The sequence below is a fragment of the Mastigoproctus giganteus genome, chromosome 4 (genome assembly GCF_048544385.1).
Source record: "Mastigoproctus giganteus isolate SK-2022 chromosome 4, ASM4854438v1, whole genome shotgun sequence".
Classification (NCBI taxonomy): domain Eukaryota; kingdom Metazoa; phylum Arthropoda; class Arachnida; order Uropygi; family Thelyphonidae; genus Mastigoproctus; species Mastigoproctus giganteus.
This window is the reverse complement of record NC_143578.1, coordinates 221,480,895-221,496,000: the sequence shown is the minus strand read 5'-3', so window position 1 is coordinate 221,496,000 and position 15,106 is coordinate 221,480,895. Positions and strand designations below refer to the sequence as shown.

The window sequence follows — 15,106 nt, the reverse complement described above, 5'->3', positions numbered from 1 at the left end:
CCCATCTGTTGTCCTTGACACCCCTGCCAACCTTCGTATCGTCTGCAAACTTGGACATTAAGCTTGATATACCATCATCAATATCATTTATAAATACAGAAAACAATAAAGGACCCAATACTGAACCCTGAGGGACTCCACTAATAACATTAGTCCACGATGAGCAGTGTCCATTAATTACCACTCTCTGTCTTCTCCCCCTCAACCACCCCTTTATCCATAGCAGCAATTTGCCTCCAATGCCACACTGCTCCAATTTGTGCAGCAGTCTTCCATGTGCAACAGTATCAAAAGCCTTTCTAAGATCCAAGTATATAATATCAAAGTTATTCCCTGCATCCAGTTCTTTTGTGACTGCATCATAGTATCCAATCAAATTGGTCAGGCAAGACTTCCCCTTAACAAAACCATGGTGTGTCCGAGCTATAGCTGAAGTCTTGTCTAGATGATCCTGCAGTGCTTCTTTAACCAGTGCCTCCATTAATTTTCCAGGAACAGAAGTTAAACTCACAGGTCTATAATTACTTGTGTCAGCCTTTGATCCTCCCTTGTGAATTGGGGTCACATTTGCACATTTCCAGTCCATGGGCACCTCCCCTGAGTCCAAGGAAGCTCTCATAATTATGGCTAAGGGTTTGCTTACTTCCTTTGCTGCCTCCTTTAATATAAATGGATAGATCCCATCCACCCCAGGTGCCTTTCTCGTGTTTATCTTCAACAATTTCTCCTCCACTTTACTCTCAGTAATTACAAGATTCTCTAGCTTACTGCTAGAGTTGAATACACCTCTGGCATTCCCCTCGCTAAATAACTCCTAATGTGTGAATATCGATGCAAAATATTCATTTAGTTTGTTAGCTAGCTGAGCAGGGTCATCAACAGTTGACCCATCGATATCAAGTGGACCATCTGATTCATCCCCTTCCTTCTAGAGTTTACATAAGTAAAGAACTCTTTGTTGTTTTTTTCACATCCCTTGCCAAGGATCTCTCGTAATCTGCCTTCGCCTGCCTAACCTCCTTTGTAACTTGGTTACAGATCAACTTGTATCTATCATAGGCTTCTGTGTCACGTGTTAATTTGTATGTATCCCATGCATTTTTCTTCTCTGCCATATGCCTCATTAGTTCATCTGACATCCATTTAGGCCTAAACCTTGAACAATATTTCTTAGTTGGTATGTAAAGCCTAGTAGCTTCCAAGATAAGTTCTTTGAATGCTTCCCATTTTGAATTTGCTGTTGGTAACATCATCAGTTGATCCCACTATATAGAATTTAAATACTGTCTCAGTCCATCGTAGTCACCTTTACGAAAGCAATAACCCTTCCCTTTACCCCTAATGGTAGTTACCTCTTTGAGTAACTCCCACTTCAGAACACTGTGATCACTGCCACCTAGTGGTTCATTTATCTGCAGATTCTTAATGCATGAAGAATCACTACTGATAATCAAATCAAGAGTATTACTCCCTCTATTTGCCTCCCGAACATGCTGATGTAGAAAACAATCATCCAATAAATCCACAAAAGCCTTGCTAGTGTGTTAGTGACCAGCCCCCAAATTCCAGTCAATATCTGGGAAATTAAAATCCCCCATTATAAGACTTTCTGATTTACTGGCCCACTCTATTTCTCTGTACAGTTTCTTATTATACTCATCAGAGTCATTAGGCCTATAGCACACTCCTACTCTCAATTTTGATCTCCCAATGCTTATGTCACACCAAACTGACTCAACACTGCACTGTCCAGCAATGTCGACTGGCTTCACTTCCTTGGATTTTATGCGTTTATTAACTAATAGCATAACCCCTCCTCCCTTCCTGTCTTGTCTGTCCTTTCTGTAGACATTGTACTCCCCAAATTCCAGTTCTGCATTCCTTATATCTGTCTGACACCACGTCTCTGAAATCCCAACAATATCTGCCTTTGATGTTTTGAGCAATACCTCAAATTCATCAAATTTATTTACTAAACTCCTAGCATTGGTGTACATGCAAGTATACATGCACCTGCTCTTCCTCTTAGCCACCCTAACACAACCCATGTGTTCACTTGTACCCCCATGATTCCCAGCAGTCTCTGAAATATCCTGCGTCTTATTTTCCAGGCTGCTGCTCATTCCAATAGAAGGAGTGCAAGAATCACTTTCTCCTCTGCCAGTGGCTACTGTTAATCTATTAGTCCTTATATCCCCCCAATCTAGCAGTTTTCCGACCCACCTAACACTGTCTCGATAGCATCAGCAAACATTCTTGCACCCTTTCTATTTAAGTGTATCCCATCCCTGTAGAAGCAGTCTCTCCTGTTAACAAGTACAGACCAGGCTGAAAAAAATTCTACCCCTTCAGCCCTGCACAATCTTTCCAGGGCCGAATTGATCGACAGGTTTCTCATCATATACTCCCTCCTATCGTGTCTGGGCAGAATTGCAGACACTTTCAAATTCAACCCTAATTCACGGCTTTTTTTCATCAGTGACCTGTACTTGTTAAGTAATTCCGCCGTTTAGTAGGTAGTGCATATTAAATGCTGCACTGATGTTTGCTGTATTAATTCTCTTTTTTTTTTTTTTTTTTTTTTTTCCCAATGAAAATGGAAGTATCTAATATGCAGGGTTTGGGGGGGGGGGGGAATAATGGAAACACCTGATATGAAAATGGTAGTTTTTGTAATGGCTGTATGACATATTTATGAAACTGCAGTGAAGATTTTTTTTTTTTTTTGTGATTTCTTGCATGTAGTACTGTGAAGGAAAGACAGTAAAAGCCAATGTTTATTTAGAGGTGATATAAAAGGGTCATGAAAAAATGAATAACTTGTCTGAATTCCAAAGAAGTCATATTGTTCGTGCACATTTAGTAGGGACATCAGTAATTAAACTGCTGATTTTTTTTTAATGTATCCAGAGCAGCTGTATCGAAAGTGATGGCTGCATTTATTATTGTTATTATTACTAGCTATATGGTGCAAGGAAGCCCGAGGCTTATGCTGCACCAGCCAAAAAAAAAAATTTGAGTACCCTGAGAGAGAGAGAGAGAGAGAGAGAGAGAGAGAGAGAGAGAGAATCACATGTGAGCCAAGAAAGAGACCCCGGATACCAAAACGAATTGTAGCCCAAGAAAACTATTGCCTTAAAAATAACTACAGAACTTAATGTGAGTCTTGGCATTCCAGTTTCTAGTAAAGCAGTTTGGCAAGAGCTTCATAAAACTGAAATTTATGGCAGAGCCACTATTGCCAAGCCACTTGTTACTGATAATAATGCTAGAAAGACTATGCATTGGTGTAAGGAGCACAAAACCTAGACACTTAATGATTGGAAATGTAATTTTTTTTTAGACGATACATCATTCACACTTTTTCTATTAGTGTGAGTTTATGTTTGGCAAATGCCAAAGAAAGCACATCATCCTGACTGTCTTGTGCCAACCATAAAATGTGGTGGAGGATATTGCTGTCCAAACAATGGTGTGGTTAGCAATATCTTGATATTCTTTAGGTGCTGTCATCATCCTGAACAGGCAAATTCCTGCCACTGATTACCTTGATATTCTGGGGTTTTTTGACTGATGCTATATAAGATTGCTTTCTTGCATCATTTGCCATTAATACTACTACATTATTTCCCACAAACAGTGCCATGTGCCAAAATGATAATGCTCTAATACACAAAGGCAGATGTGTCCAATCTTGGTTCGAAGAGCATGAAAATGAGGCAAAGAATCTCCCGTGGCTTGATCAATTACCATACTTAATTGTTATTGAGCCACTGTGGGCATATTTGGAGATGAGAATGAGAAGCAGATTTCCTCCACCTTCATCATCAAGGAGATAGAAACATTCCTGCATGAAGAATGTTCCAATAATCGTCTTAAGGCAGTTCAAGATTTATTTGATTCTGTTCCACATAGAAATATAAGCTGGTTTAAAAGCAAACGGTGTCCCAACACCACCACAGGCATGCACCAATTAGTGCATACCTGTAATGCTTATCACAGGTGTTTCCATTATTTGTCCATTCTCCTATATATATTTTTTTTTAATTTATAAATTATTTATTTATATAATAAGCAAAATTATTTATTAAAATTAAATTTAAAAAAATTACTTATTTATATAATATGTGCAGTAACATTTGAAATTGTGGTCATATTTCAGTTGTTTTTTAAACTGGAAAGTGGAAGAGACAGTTTTATTTATATTTTTATAATTTTTCTTTATATCTTTATAATGTGTTTTTTTTTTAATTTCAGCAGAATTAAGTTTTTTGTTGTTTTTTTTAAATAAAAGGTGAAAAAAACAGCATTTTTTCAAATATTTAATTTTTTTAATGAAACCTATAAAATTATATAAATAAGTAAAAAAAAGTATATAAAAAAAATCTGAAATACTAATATACTCCAAGCAATTTCAACAATTCAAATATATTAGTTATATGCAGTGCATTACATTTCAGGCAGTTAGCAAATAGTAATAATTCATAATTCATAAAAAAAAAAAAAAATGAGCAAAAAAGCAACAGTGTTTATGTGTGCAAACCAAGAACATTTCCTCTCAGCACATCCATCATCATTGTCCATTCATTCCTCCAACCAGCACATGAAAACAAATATAATATCCAATTCTTTAGCTATGATATACAGTATATGGATAGCCTGTGTGATATGTATGATAAAAATAAATAATAATTGTTGGATTTCTGTTTGTCTAATTTTAATGAAATTGCAGAAGTGGGTAGTTTGAATAAATTCAAAAAAGAACTAGACAAACTATCAGAAGCGATGGACAAGTGATATGGGAAGTGTGTTTGTTTTTTTGTTTTTTTTTGCCTGATGCTGTACAAGCTTGATTCCTTACATTGTTTCCAATACTAATACTAAATCATTCTAAAAGAGAAAAATATAGAACTTCATGAAAATTCATCTACTGAGAGTTGAATTAGTACATGCAAAAAAGAAAAAGAAATAATAATTGACAGAATTCTGTTGGTTCAGTTTTAATGAAATTTTGGAGTGGCTTGACAAATCTTATTAAAAGATGCAAATATAAAATTTCATGAAAATCCATCCACCACAGCATGATGGACAACATGCTGAAGACAATAGCCACATTATGCATATATGTTAACATGCCTGAAAAACCCAAAATGTTATTTTTTTTTCAGAAATTAAAAACAAAGAAAGTTGCCACCTGTCAGGTTCTGGACCACCAGCTTTTTAACAATTGGTTGCCACCACTGCAGGGTTAACCCTCTAGTTTCAACCAATTTGTTTTAAAAAATTAAGATGCCCAATAACTCAATACCAAATGAATACTTCTCAGTATTCAATATTCAGTTTATTTAACCTCTCTCTCTCTCTCTCTCTCTCTCTCTCTCTCTCTCTCTCTCTCTCTCTCTCTCTCTCTCTGTGTCTCACACACACACACTTCAGTTTGATTTTACGATACAGTTTATTCGTGAGGCCTATTTGTTGAACTATGGAGAACATAAGGGTGATTATGTTATGTGAATTTTAACATAAAATTTCAACAAACCCATTATATAAAAATCAGTTTTTATCATGCCATATTTAAAGTTGTCTTGATATTTTTTTTTTCCAGAACAAGAGGTTGTAACTAAGCCTACTGAAATGACTGTTTCACAAGATTTAGCATCTTTATCTGTAGAAAAAGAAGCAGTTCCTACTTCACCATTTATGTCAGAAATATCAAAAGCTCAACAAAAATATGAAGAGAAAAGAAAGCAAAAAGCTTCTAGAAAAGCAGAGGTATGGTTTCTTTGAGTGTTTGTTTTTTTATACATGAATGCAACTAAGGCTGTAAGGCTCAATGTATTGTGTCTGTAACTTGTATGTATTCTATTGTCAGTTTTCCTGTTTTGCTGGATGAAAATCTAAATTTCCAGTAAGAAAATCTGTACAAACCTAGCCCGAGACTGTCTCACTTGGCTACAGTGAAAAAAAAAAAAAAAAAAAACCATAAAAATTCCTTCCAACAAGACACGATTAATGGAATGATCGTGTGTGTTACTTATGTGGCAAATAAAGGAATATAATTTATATTTATTATCATATTTATAAAAACAGTAGTTACAAAAGAAGAAACTCTCAAAACAGTATTTTTCCTCTAACACATTCAGTATCATAATCAGGATTTTCCACTCATTTAAAGAAATCTAGGTTCACTTCCCATCAGTGACTGGAGGAATTTCTTGATTCCTCTTCAGTCAAGTTAGCTGATCTGAAGCAGAGGAAGTTGGATTTTTATTTATATATATATATATATATACAGTGCTTTTTTTTGTAAAAAAATAGGTGCCCGTACTCATTCTTTGCTATATAATGAAATTGAAAATTAAAAGGATATGAAAAGTACTCTAAAAATTTTTTTCCCAAATATTGTTACTTTCGTAGTAATACTTTTGGAATAAGAACAACAAATTTAGTATATTAACACAGTTTATTAAGTATAAATTAATTATTCAAGTGTATATAGAAAATAAGTAAAATGTGAATAAAATAAATAAATAAATCAGTCAACTACTGAGTGCCGGGCACTAAGGATGACACGAATAGTCGTTATCTCAAATAGAGAGCTTTATGGTAACTGAAAAAAGTTTCTTGTACCCCGGCTTGGCCTAAAACTTAGGAAATAACGAAAACGCTGTCTATTTGAGTCTTTCCAGTTATTGTTGTTGTTGTGAATGTCAAGGGTGGGAGAAGCGACTCCGACTTCTTCCTGGAGAAGCGATTAAAGTCTCGGAGGAGAAGTGACTGGCAGATGAGGGCCATTCAAGACTCTGTGCAGGCACCTCTCCACCACCACCACTGCCTCAACACTGGCTCTATGAGTACCTCCTTGCCGGGACAACTCCAGCTTTGAAAATTGTTAAAAAATACTTCTCGTCGCAAAATTTTAAATGACCTTTACAGAATTATTAACTAACTATTTAGCAACCTTTTTTGTCACTAAAAGAAGAGTTACTTAGTACAAAGAAGCGCGCTATCGAAGTGCAATAAAATTTTTTTTTTTTTTAAATTTTAACACATATAATTTATCATTTAATTATAAATGATAGATTTCAGTCGGAGTAGTTTTCCCTTGATAAGCATTGAATAATGCATAGCTAATGTGATTTTTAAATTTTTAGCTCCGTTAGCGACGGAAATAGAGAGGGGGACATGAAAATTACTCACATTTTCCTGTCTGGAGCCGCCATTTTTAATTTTAAAATTATATTTTAAACATACTCGTTGAGCTCTTTCCAACGGTGTAGGTATAGGTTGTCGACAACATTTTTATCCCCCCACATTTTAACCCCCCTCCATTTCTCAGACAAATTTTTATCAACAATGATCAATATGGTGTTATGTTGGCCCACTCGATGTGCAAACCCTTGCAAAATTTCTAGTCAATAGGTTGAGTGGTTCCAGAGATACAATGCTGTGACAGACGGATGGACAGACAGGCAGACAACCGAGTGACATTTTTAGAGTCCTTCGTTAGACTATGGCTCCTAAAAATAATAAGTAAAAATAAATAACATAAGTAAAAATAATTTTATAATAAAGTTTTTGTAGAATGTTCCAAATTTTTATTAAGTTTTCATCTGACACCCTATGCCAACTTGTTTTCTTCCTCTTTGTGTGTGTCGGTTGCTGAATGACATTTCCGAAGCAACCACAAATCGACATATTTTGCTGGATCGAAGTGGGTCAGCGGTGGGCATACAATTTTAAGAAACAGTAGTGAAGAAACTGTTTTTGTCATCGATGATGCTCTGGTTGGGCTGACAATCAGATTCATTTGTGAAAATCCTCGTTCACATTTAATCGATGAAATTGGTATTGTACTCAGAGTGTCCATCAAATTCTTCAATTCTTCCGAAACCATCTTTTCAACTAGGTACCCCCGAAATTCATGAATTGCATTTAACTGTAACCTAGTTGACAATTTTCTAACTTCATTTTCACCAAAATGCCAACAATTCATGTTTAGAAGGTTTAATACCTTCGTTGTCTTCGTTTTCCTTCTCTCGTCATCGGTATCGTCACTTTTTTCTTTTCTTTTTTTTTTTTTTTATTTTTGAAACTGTCCGAAATGTCAGTGTCATTCAGATATTCAGGTACTGTGACCATGTAAACAGAGATACGGAAAATTTATGGAAAAATGTGGATAATGCACTTCCGCGAAACAACAGATGATTATTTGTCAGGGTAAAAGAAAATCACTTTTCTAATTCTCGACCGGGGCGTGCTTACAGTTGATTCACGAAGGTGTCCAACCTACGGCCCGCCTGGAAAGTGAACTAAAACAGCATTTTAAATTTTGTTAATTATTAAAAAAAATCTCATTAAATGTTTTGTTCAGTAAATGTAATTGTGTATTGTACTAAGAGGGTAGTGTTAAAGCAATGTTCCTAAAATAATTTAGAAAATTAAGCCAATTAAAAGAAATTTAGCAGCGCCCCCCCCCCCCCCCCCGATGGCACCCATTTCCGAATTATGTGAAATCTCACTAAGGTGGAAACGTAGACTAACATTACATGATCAATTAAATTGAAAATAATAATTAATAAAATGAAATGAAATAATTTTTCTTATTTATTTTAATATATATTTTTATTAATTTCTATCTGTCTATTTAATTTTTGGATTAATTGGATTATATACAGGGTGTCTCAAAAATATCAGTACAAACATTGGTACAAACATTTTGATCTTCTCTTTATGTCTGTAAAACATAGGCTGGAAAATTCAAGTCTTGTTGAACACTTTCTTGGAGAAACCACTGCGCAAAAGCCACACGTGCAGGATGATCTTGGGGAAGCAGTAACTGAACCCTTTGGAGATGAAAGGGGTGTAAGGAATCGTCATGCCAGACACGCTGTACACTGCACCGAGACACTCCTAAGGCAGAGGCAACAGCACGTGTGCTGGTAGTAGGATTATTCTGGATGGCATTCAAGACACTTTCTTCCATGGCGGGAGTTTGCGTCAAACGTGGTCTGCCCGCACTACTCCTGTTACCTCTAAATGACCCATAATTGCACAAATTTTGATGCACACATGCAAACAAATGGTCGTCCAGTACATGTCTGTCTGGGAAGCGTTCTCGATAAATTTGTTGAGCGGCTCGTCCATTGCCCTCTGCTAATCCATACACTAGGTGCATGTCTGCCAGCTCACAGTTCATATATCGATGCATGCTCTTATTGCAGCGATTACTGCTTGAATGAGTAAACCAGAAATTTTCCCTCTCGTGAACTGATGAACAACTCTGTCTACTGACTTACGGTGATGTTTCCGGTTATGGGATTCATATGCGATTCATATTCCTTTAGATGTTACCTACCTCCCCTAAATGTTTGTACCAATATTTTTGAGACGCCCTGTATATATATAATTTTTTTTTATTTTTTTTTATTATATATATATATATATATATATTAGTAATATACAACTGTTAAGAAGCAAAACAAATAGAAAAAGGAAAATAACAAGAGTTATAGTAAGTCTAATGCTCCAAAACGTACAGTGCAGCAGTGAAGGAAGCAAAAGGATATAAATAAAGACTATTCCCAGACTATTTATCTATTTTACAAACCACGCATTATTTATATATATATATAGTAATGAAATAATGTAAAAATGTAGAGGCCTTCCTGTCATTTAAAATTGGTTAATATTATCATATAATATCCCTGTTCAATGCTTGAGTAATTATAGCATTAGTAAATATAACATCACAGTTCCACGCTTTAGTAATTTGATTCTACATATATATATTATAAATCAACAGGGATTACCTTTATTTTAGATATAGGAAGCTTCTTTTCCAACTCTCCTAGTCCAGCTCATTAATAATTCTTGAGGATGGCGATATCTATTTTGTAAAGTAGGCGGGACATCTTCCCCACTGTCAGAACCGTAGTGTTCAGACCGTGCAGTCTCAACAATGAGTGCTCATGGCTGCTGTCTACAAATGCCATACTTCTGGCAGCATGGAAACCATTACTTGGATTGGCTAAAATTAGATTTTGAGGTCTAAACTTATTGCCATCCTCAAGAATTATTAGTGAGTTGGACTAGGAGAGTTGGAAAAGAAGCTTCCTATATCTAAAATAAAGGTAATCCCTGTTGATTTATAATATAATAGAATATAGGAATTATTGAGCATTTCATAGCTCTCAATTAACAAATTTATCAAATATATATATATATATATATATATATATAAAACATGTTGCATAACAGTTAAAGAAATAGAGCAGAAGCATATAAATGAAGAACATAATTGTAAATTTAAACTTAACAGAACTGTATTCAATTTATTCAATTAATGTCATTGAATAAATGATTAAACATTACCTCAGACTGTGATATTAGAAATATAGAACATGGAAATATAGAATTATAGGCATTTTAGCCATAGCAGCTTATGCACCATTAAACCACCATAATCACAGAACTAATTTTGAAAGAAAAGGTATTTGTATGCCCTAAGCTATCAACAAAAGGGAAGCCTCAAACAAATAAAATAAAATATGAAATATTGCTAAAATAATTATAGCTCATTATCAAATAATGATACACTGAATGGTTAAAAAGGGCTAGCATCATTCAATACATGCAAATAATAATCAGCAAGAGCTAATCTGTTTCTGATTGCTATCTGCCAGTAATAATAGGACCTAATAATATACCAAAAGGCTTAAGTTAGAAAGATGCAATAAAAAAAAGTAATAATTTATCAAAATTTAGTAGCATACTGGGAGTTGAAATACTAGGACTCCACCATATGAGTCAGGCAGTTATACTCCAGGTACATCCAAATATCATTGCTATTTGCTTTGATCTTCTCTTTATGTCTGTATGCTATCCTGTTCTAAATTTTTATGCCCTGTGAATTATTAGAGTATTCAAGGCAGATTGGGTTATTGTTTCTATCCTATTTCGCCCCTCACTTCACTTTGTTAAGCTTCAACTTATTTCGTACCATCTGTTAGCTATCCCCCACCTCATTTTGTGTTTATATACAGTCAATTCTGGTTATTGGGACACATCATGACTAGTGCATTTTGGCCCGAATAAGCAGCTGCCCCAATTATGCAAAGTTTCACGTAAATAGTTAAAAATACAATGACCCCCCCCCACTTTATGATTGATTTTCTGTACGATCAAATCACGTTACGATGGACTCACCATAGTAAAGTAGCGTTCACTATACGATATGTAGTAAGCGCCGATCATTGTGATCACGTTTGTGAATTGAATTTTAATTCTATTAAACAGCAATTCTAATTAGCAAAAATAGGAAGAAAATTATCCACAGGCTATAAAATTAAAGATATATCAAGCACAAATTTACACTTTATTACCATACCAATCAAAAAATTAAATGATACGTGAAAATCAGAAGAATATTTTCCACAGGTTAGCAAAATAAAAATAAATTTATGCTTATGTGCATAGCTTAATTAATACGCACTGTAATGCGTACATACTAACTACTTGATATTTCTGTTCACTGACTTTTTTGATGGGGGAGATTAAAATTTAAAACAGTAAAACAGATAAGCAATCAATAACAAAGAACACGGCACACACACAAATCGCAAGAACACAATACTCACAAGTGAGAATGGAGTAACAAGTTACGAAGCTCAAAAAAATGGGAATGAAGAGATTCTGAAAATTTGTTTTTTATATGATTGAAGATTTCATGGAAGGGAAAACACATTTCACCATAACATGAAAATCCACAGAATTCCAGCTATCGGTATTATTGCAAATTCAATAAGGTTGAGAATACTATCCGTTTATAATAGATTGCACTAACAGAAAAACCCAATAAACAGAGGACTGCTAATTGTTTTTATTGTTTTATGGTTGTGACCTCCAGAAATCAAACTGAACCACGTGGTATGGTCATAGACAATCGTAGGGTAATCTCGAGTGCTGCAGTCTTATGTCCCGTTTAAACAGCATGTTGTCCAAATTAAGCGAAGTAAACCCTGGCTATTTTCTCAATTGGGTTCTGTTCTTTAAGATTTGTCCCAAATAAATGGCTGCCCCGATTAACCGGTGCCCCAAATAACCAGAATCCAGTGTATACTTGTTCAGTTTGCTAGCTGGTATTATGCGAGTATTCTCCTAAATTTTGATAAATTATTATTAGCATTAGCATTAGTAGAGGCATTTGATGCAAGAAAGCAAGCTTATGCAGCATCAGCCAAAAAAAAAAAAAAAAAACCCACTTCCACTTCACCCCTCTGTTCGTTCAAAATACCTGTCCAGCTGAGCCTTAAACTTATTTAGGCTATCAACCTCCACCACAAGGGATGGAAGTCTGTTCCACCAACCAACCACCCGCTGGCTAAAGGCAAATTTCCGCACGTCTATCCTACATCTGTCTTTCCTCAATTTGAATTTATGCCCTCTCAGGTGATTTTTCTGAGCTAGAGGAAGAATCCCATTATTTTTATTACATCTTTCTAACTCAGGCCTTTTGGCATATTATTAATTCCTACTATTACTGGCAGGTAGCCAGTAACAGTAGGAACTAATCACAAACAGACAGCTCTTCTTGATTATTAGTATTAGTAATGGCAAATGATGCAAGAAAGCAAACTTGCCACAAGAGTGGCAAGTGTAAGTAGTTTTCTTTTGTACAATATTATTGTGTTGAAAGCTAATGATATGAGTGTACGAAGTAGAACAAAAGTATCGATATTATTTTTACTTCTGTCTCATACGCTTATTCTGAAATGAAGAAATTCAAAATAATATCAGAAATAATATATATATAAATATAACATAATTGCCTTAGCATTGCACTCACACTGTTCCATTACCTTTCTTCCAAGCATAAAAACATTTCTGGGAGTCATTTTCTGTAATCCCTTTTAAACACTTCAATAATTTTTTCCTGAATGTCTTTACTGGACTGAAAATGGGTTCTCTTAATTACATTTTTCAGTTTAGGCAAGAGAAAAAGTCAAAGGGACTAGGTCTAATGAGTAGGGTGTGTTTTTTGGCCGGAAACTGATGAATGGAGAGTGCATTGTATGTTGGAGCATTATCTTGATGGAGCATCCAACCATCCTTCCACAGTTCAAGTCTCTTCCTTTGAATTTTTTCCTACAGCTTTGTCAGAACTTAAATGTAGTGTGTTTGAATTACAATCTGATTTGGTAAGGCATATTAAGCCATAATAATTTCTTTAAATATCAAAGAAAATAAGAAGCATGGTTTTCATTTTTGATTTTGACATTCTTACTGTTTTTTTGTCACGGAGACTGTTTTGTCTTCCATTGCATCGACTTTCTTTTAGTTTCTGGGTCTTAATGGAACAGCCAACTTTCATCGCAAGTAATTACAGTACTCAGAAAGTCTGGACCACCTCCTATGTTTTTCTCAAAACATCTTCATAAACTTGGAGTCTTTTCATTCTTTGATCATTCAAAATTTTTGGCACCATCTTGGCACACACTTTTCTCAGCTTAAATTTTCAGTTAAAATTTGTCTGTTTCTTTTTCAAACTGTTTCTTTGTCCATATTGAGTTCTGATGCTTAAATAACAATCACTTCTAATTAGTGTTTGGCCTTACCCAGTCCACATTTTCATTAGTTTTCATTGATACTGGATGTCCTGGTCATAAATCATCTTCCACATTTTCTCTTCCTTCTAAAAATCTTTTATGCTCTTCAAGCAAGCACACTCTTGACATAGTATCTTTCCCATAAACTTGATTTAACAATGCCTAATTTTCAAATACATATATATATACACAGTTATGCCCAGTTAATTTATTAAAGTACAAATAAAATAAAATATAAGTACAAATTCAGTAGCTTTCGGAACACGTGTCCCTTTATCAACTGACAAATTTGAATAGTTGCCTAATTTTCAGTTGGTGTTTATTTTAGTTTTGTTAAAAATTTGAGATTGATTCGTTGTTCATTTCTTTTGTCTGTAATTTTTCTGGCAAATTGTAAAAACACATGGTAATGAAAATCTGTCTCACTGCAAAGTGAATGAACATGTTGGAACATGACTTGGTAGACAACTAAAGAAAGGTTCAAGGTCAACTACTGTGTCTTTGGCTATTAAATAACAAGACTGTGTGCAGTCTTGTTATTTAATAGCTATACTGTGTATAATTAATATTTTAAATTAAAATATAAAATATTATATTTTGAGAAATATTGCCTGTCAGAGAGGGTTTTATATTTTATAAAGTGCTTTAGATGTTGTCTTTGTTTATATCCTTGAAGGATGTTTAGTTTTTTATAGAGTTAGTTTTTTTGCTTTTGTGTAATATTCAGTGTGCCTAAATTATTATTTTTTTAATATAGTGGGATGCACTTAATGCCAGAAAACCAGAAGCAGCCGAAGGTGAATCTGGAGAAGATGAAATCATAAAAGCTGCAAGAGAGCAAATGGGAGACTATAAATTAAAAACCAGTCCTGAATATATTGTTCCTAAACGGTTAAGAAAAAATGTGGCAACCAAAACAGAGCAAATATTGAAAATATATAAAAAGGTATAGAATTCCAAATATTTTATGTAGGTGCTAAAACATCTTTTACACTATTACTCAATTTTTCTTTTAATTGCAGAGTTAATAATAGTGGAATGAAATTATACTCTATCATACTTTTTAGCTGGTTGGGAGAAAGAAATATTAAGAGTGTGTACAGTTTGCCCTTATTGTCTTGTTTGTAATCTCTGAACCATAAACTATTATGAAATGAAAACAAATTTGATATAATTAATATATTGTGTGTATGTATGTACACACAATATATTATTAGGTATGCCACTTTATTAGGTACGCCCCTGCTGTGCACATTGGCTTGTCCCACAACGATGCAAGTCACATAACCACAATTTGGATATAAATGCAGCAGAACAACCTTTTTAGTATCAGTTAAGCATACAAACTGCAGCAAGAATGGGGAAAAGGAGTGATCTAATGGACTTCGAATGTGGCATGGTAGTAGGTGCAAGATGTGCTGGACAAAGCATCTCTGAGACTGCAGTTCTCCTGAACTTTTCACGCACTACAGTTTCAAGGGTATATCGAGAATGGTGCA

At 34.6% G+C, this 15,106-nt stretch overlaps 1 protein-coding gene across 1 annotated transcript in view; it reads left to right on the top strand.

The window, feature by feature from the left end:
- The window catches only part of LOC150087426 (cilia- and flagella-associated protein 44), a 577,933-nt gene that overhangs the window by 369,164 nt on the left and 193,663 nt on the right, over window positions 1–15,106 (top strand). Inside the window, exons 21-22 of the mRNA XM_090372063.1 lie at window positions 5,606–5,772; window positions 14,365–14,553. Coding sequence (XP_090228189.1) covers window positions 5,606–5,772; window positions 14,365–14,553 — 356 coding nt within the window. The remainder of the gene's footprint in view (window positions 1–5,605; window positions 5,773–14,364; window positions 14,554–15,106) is intronic.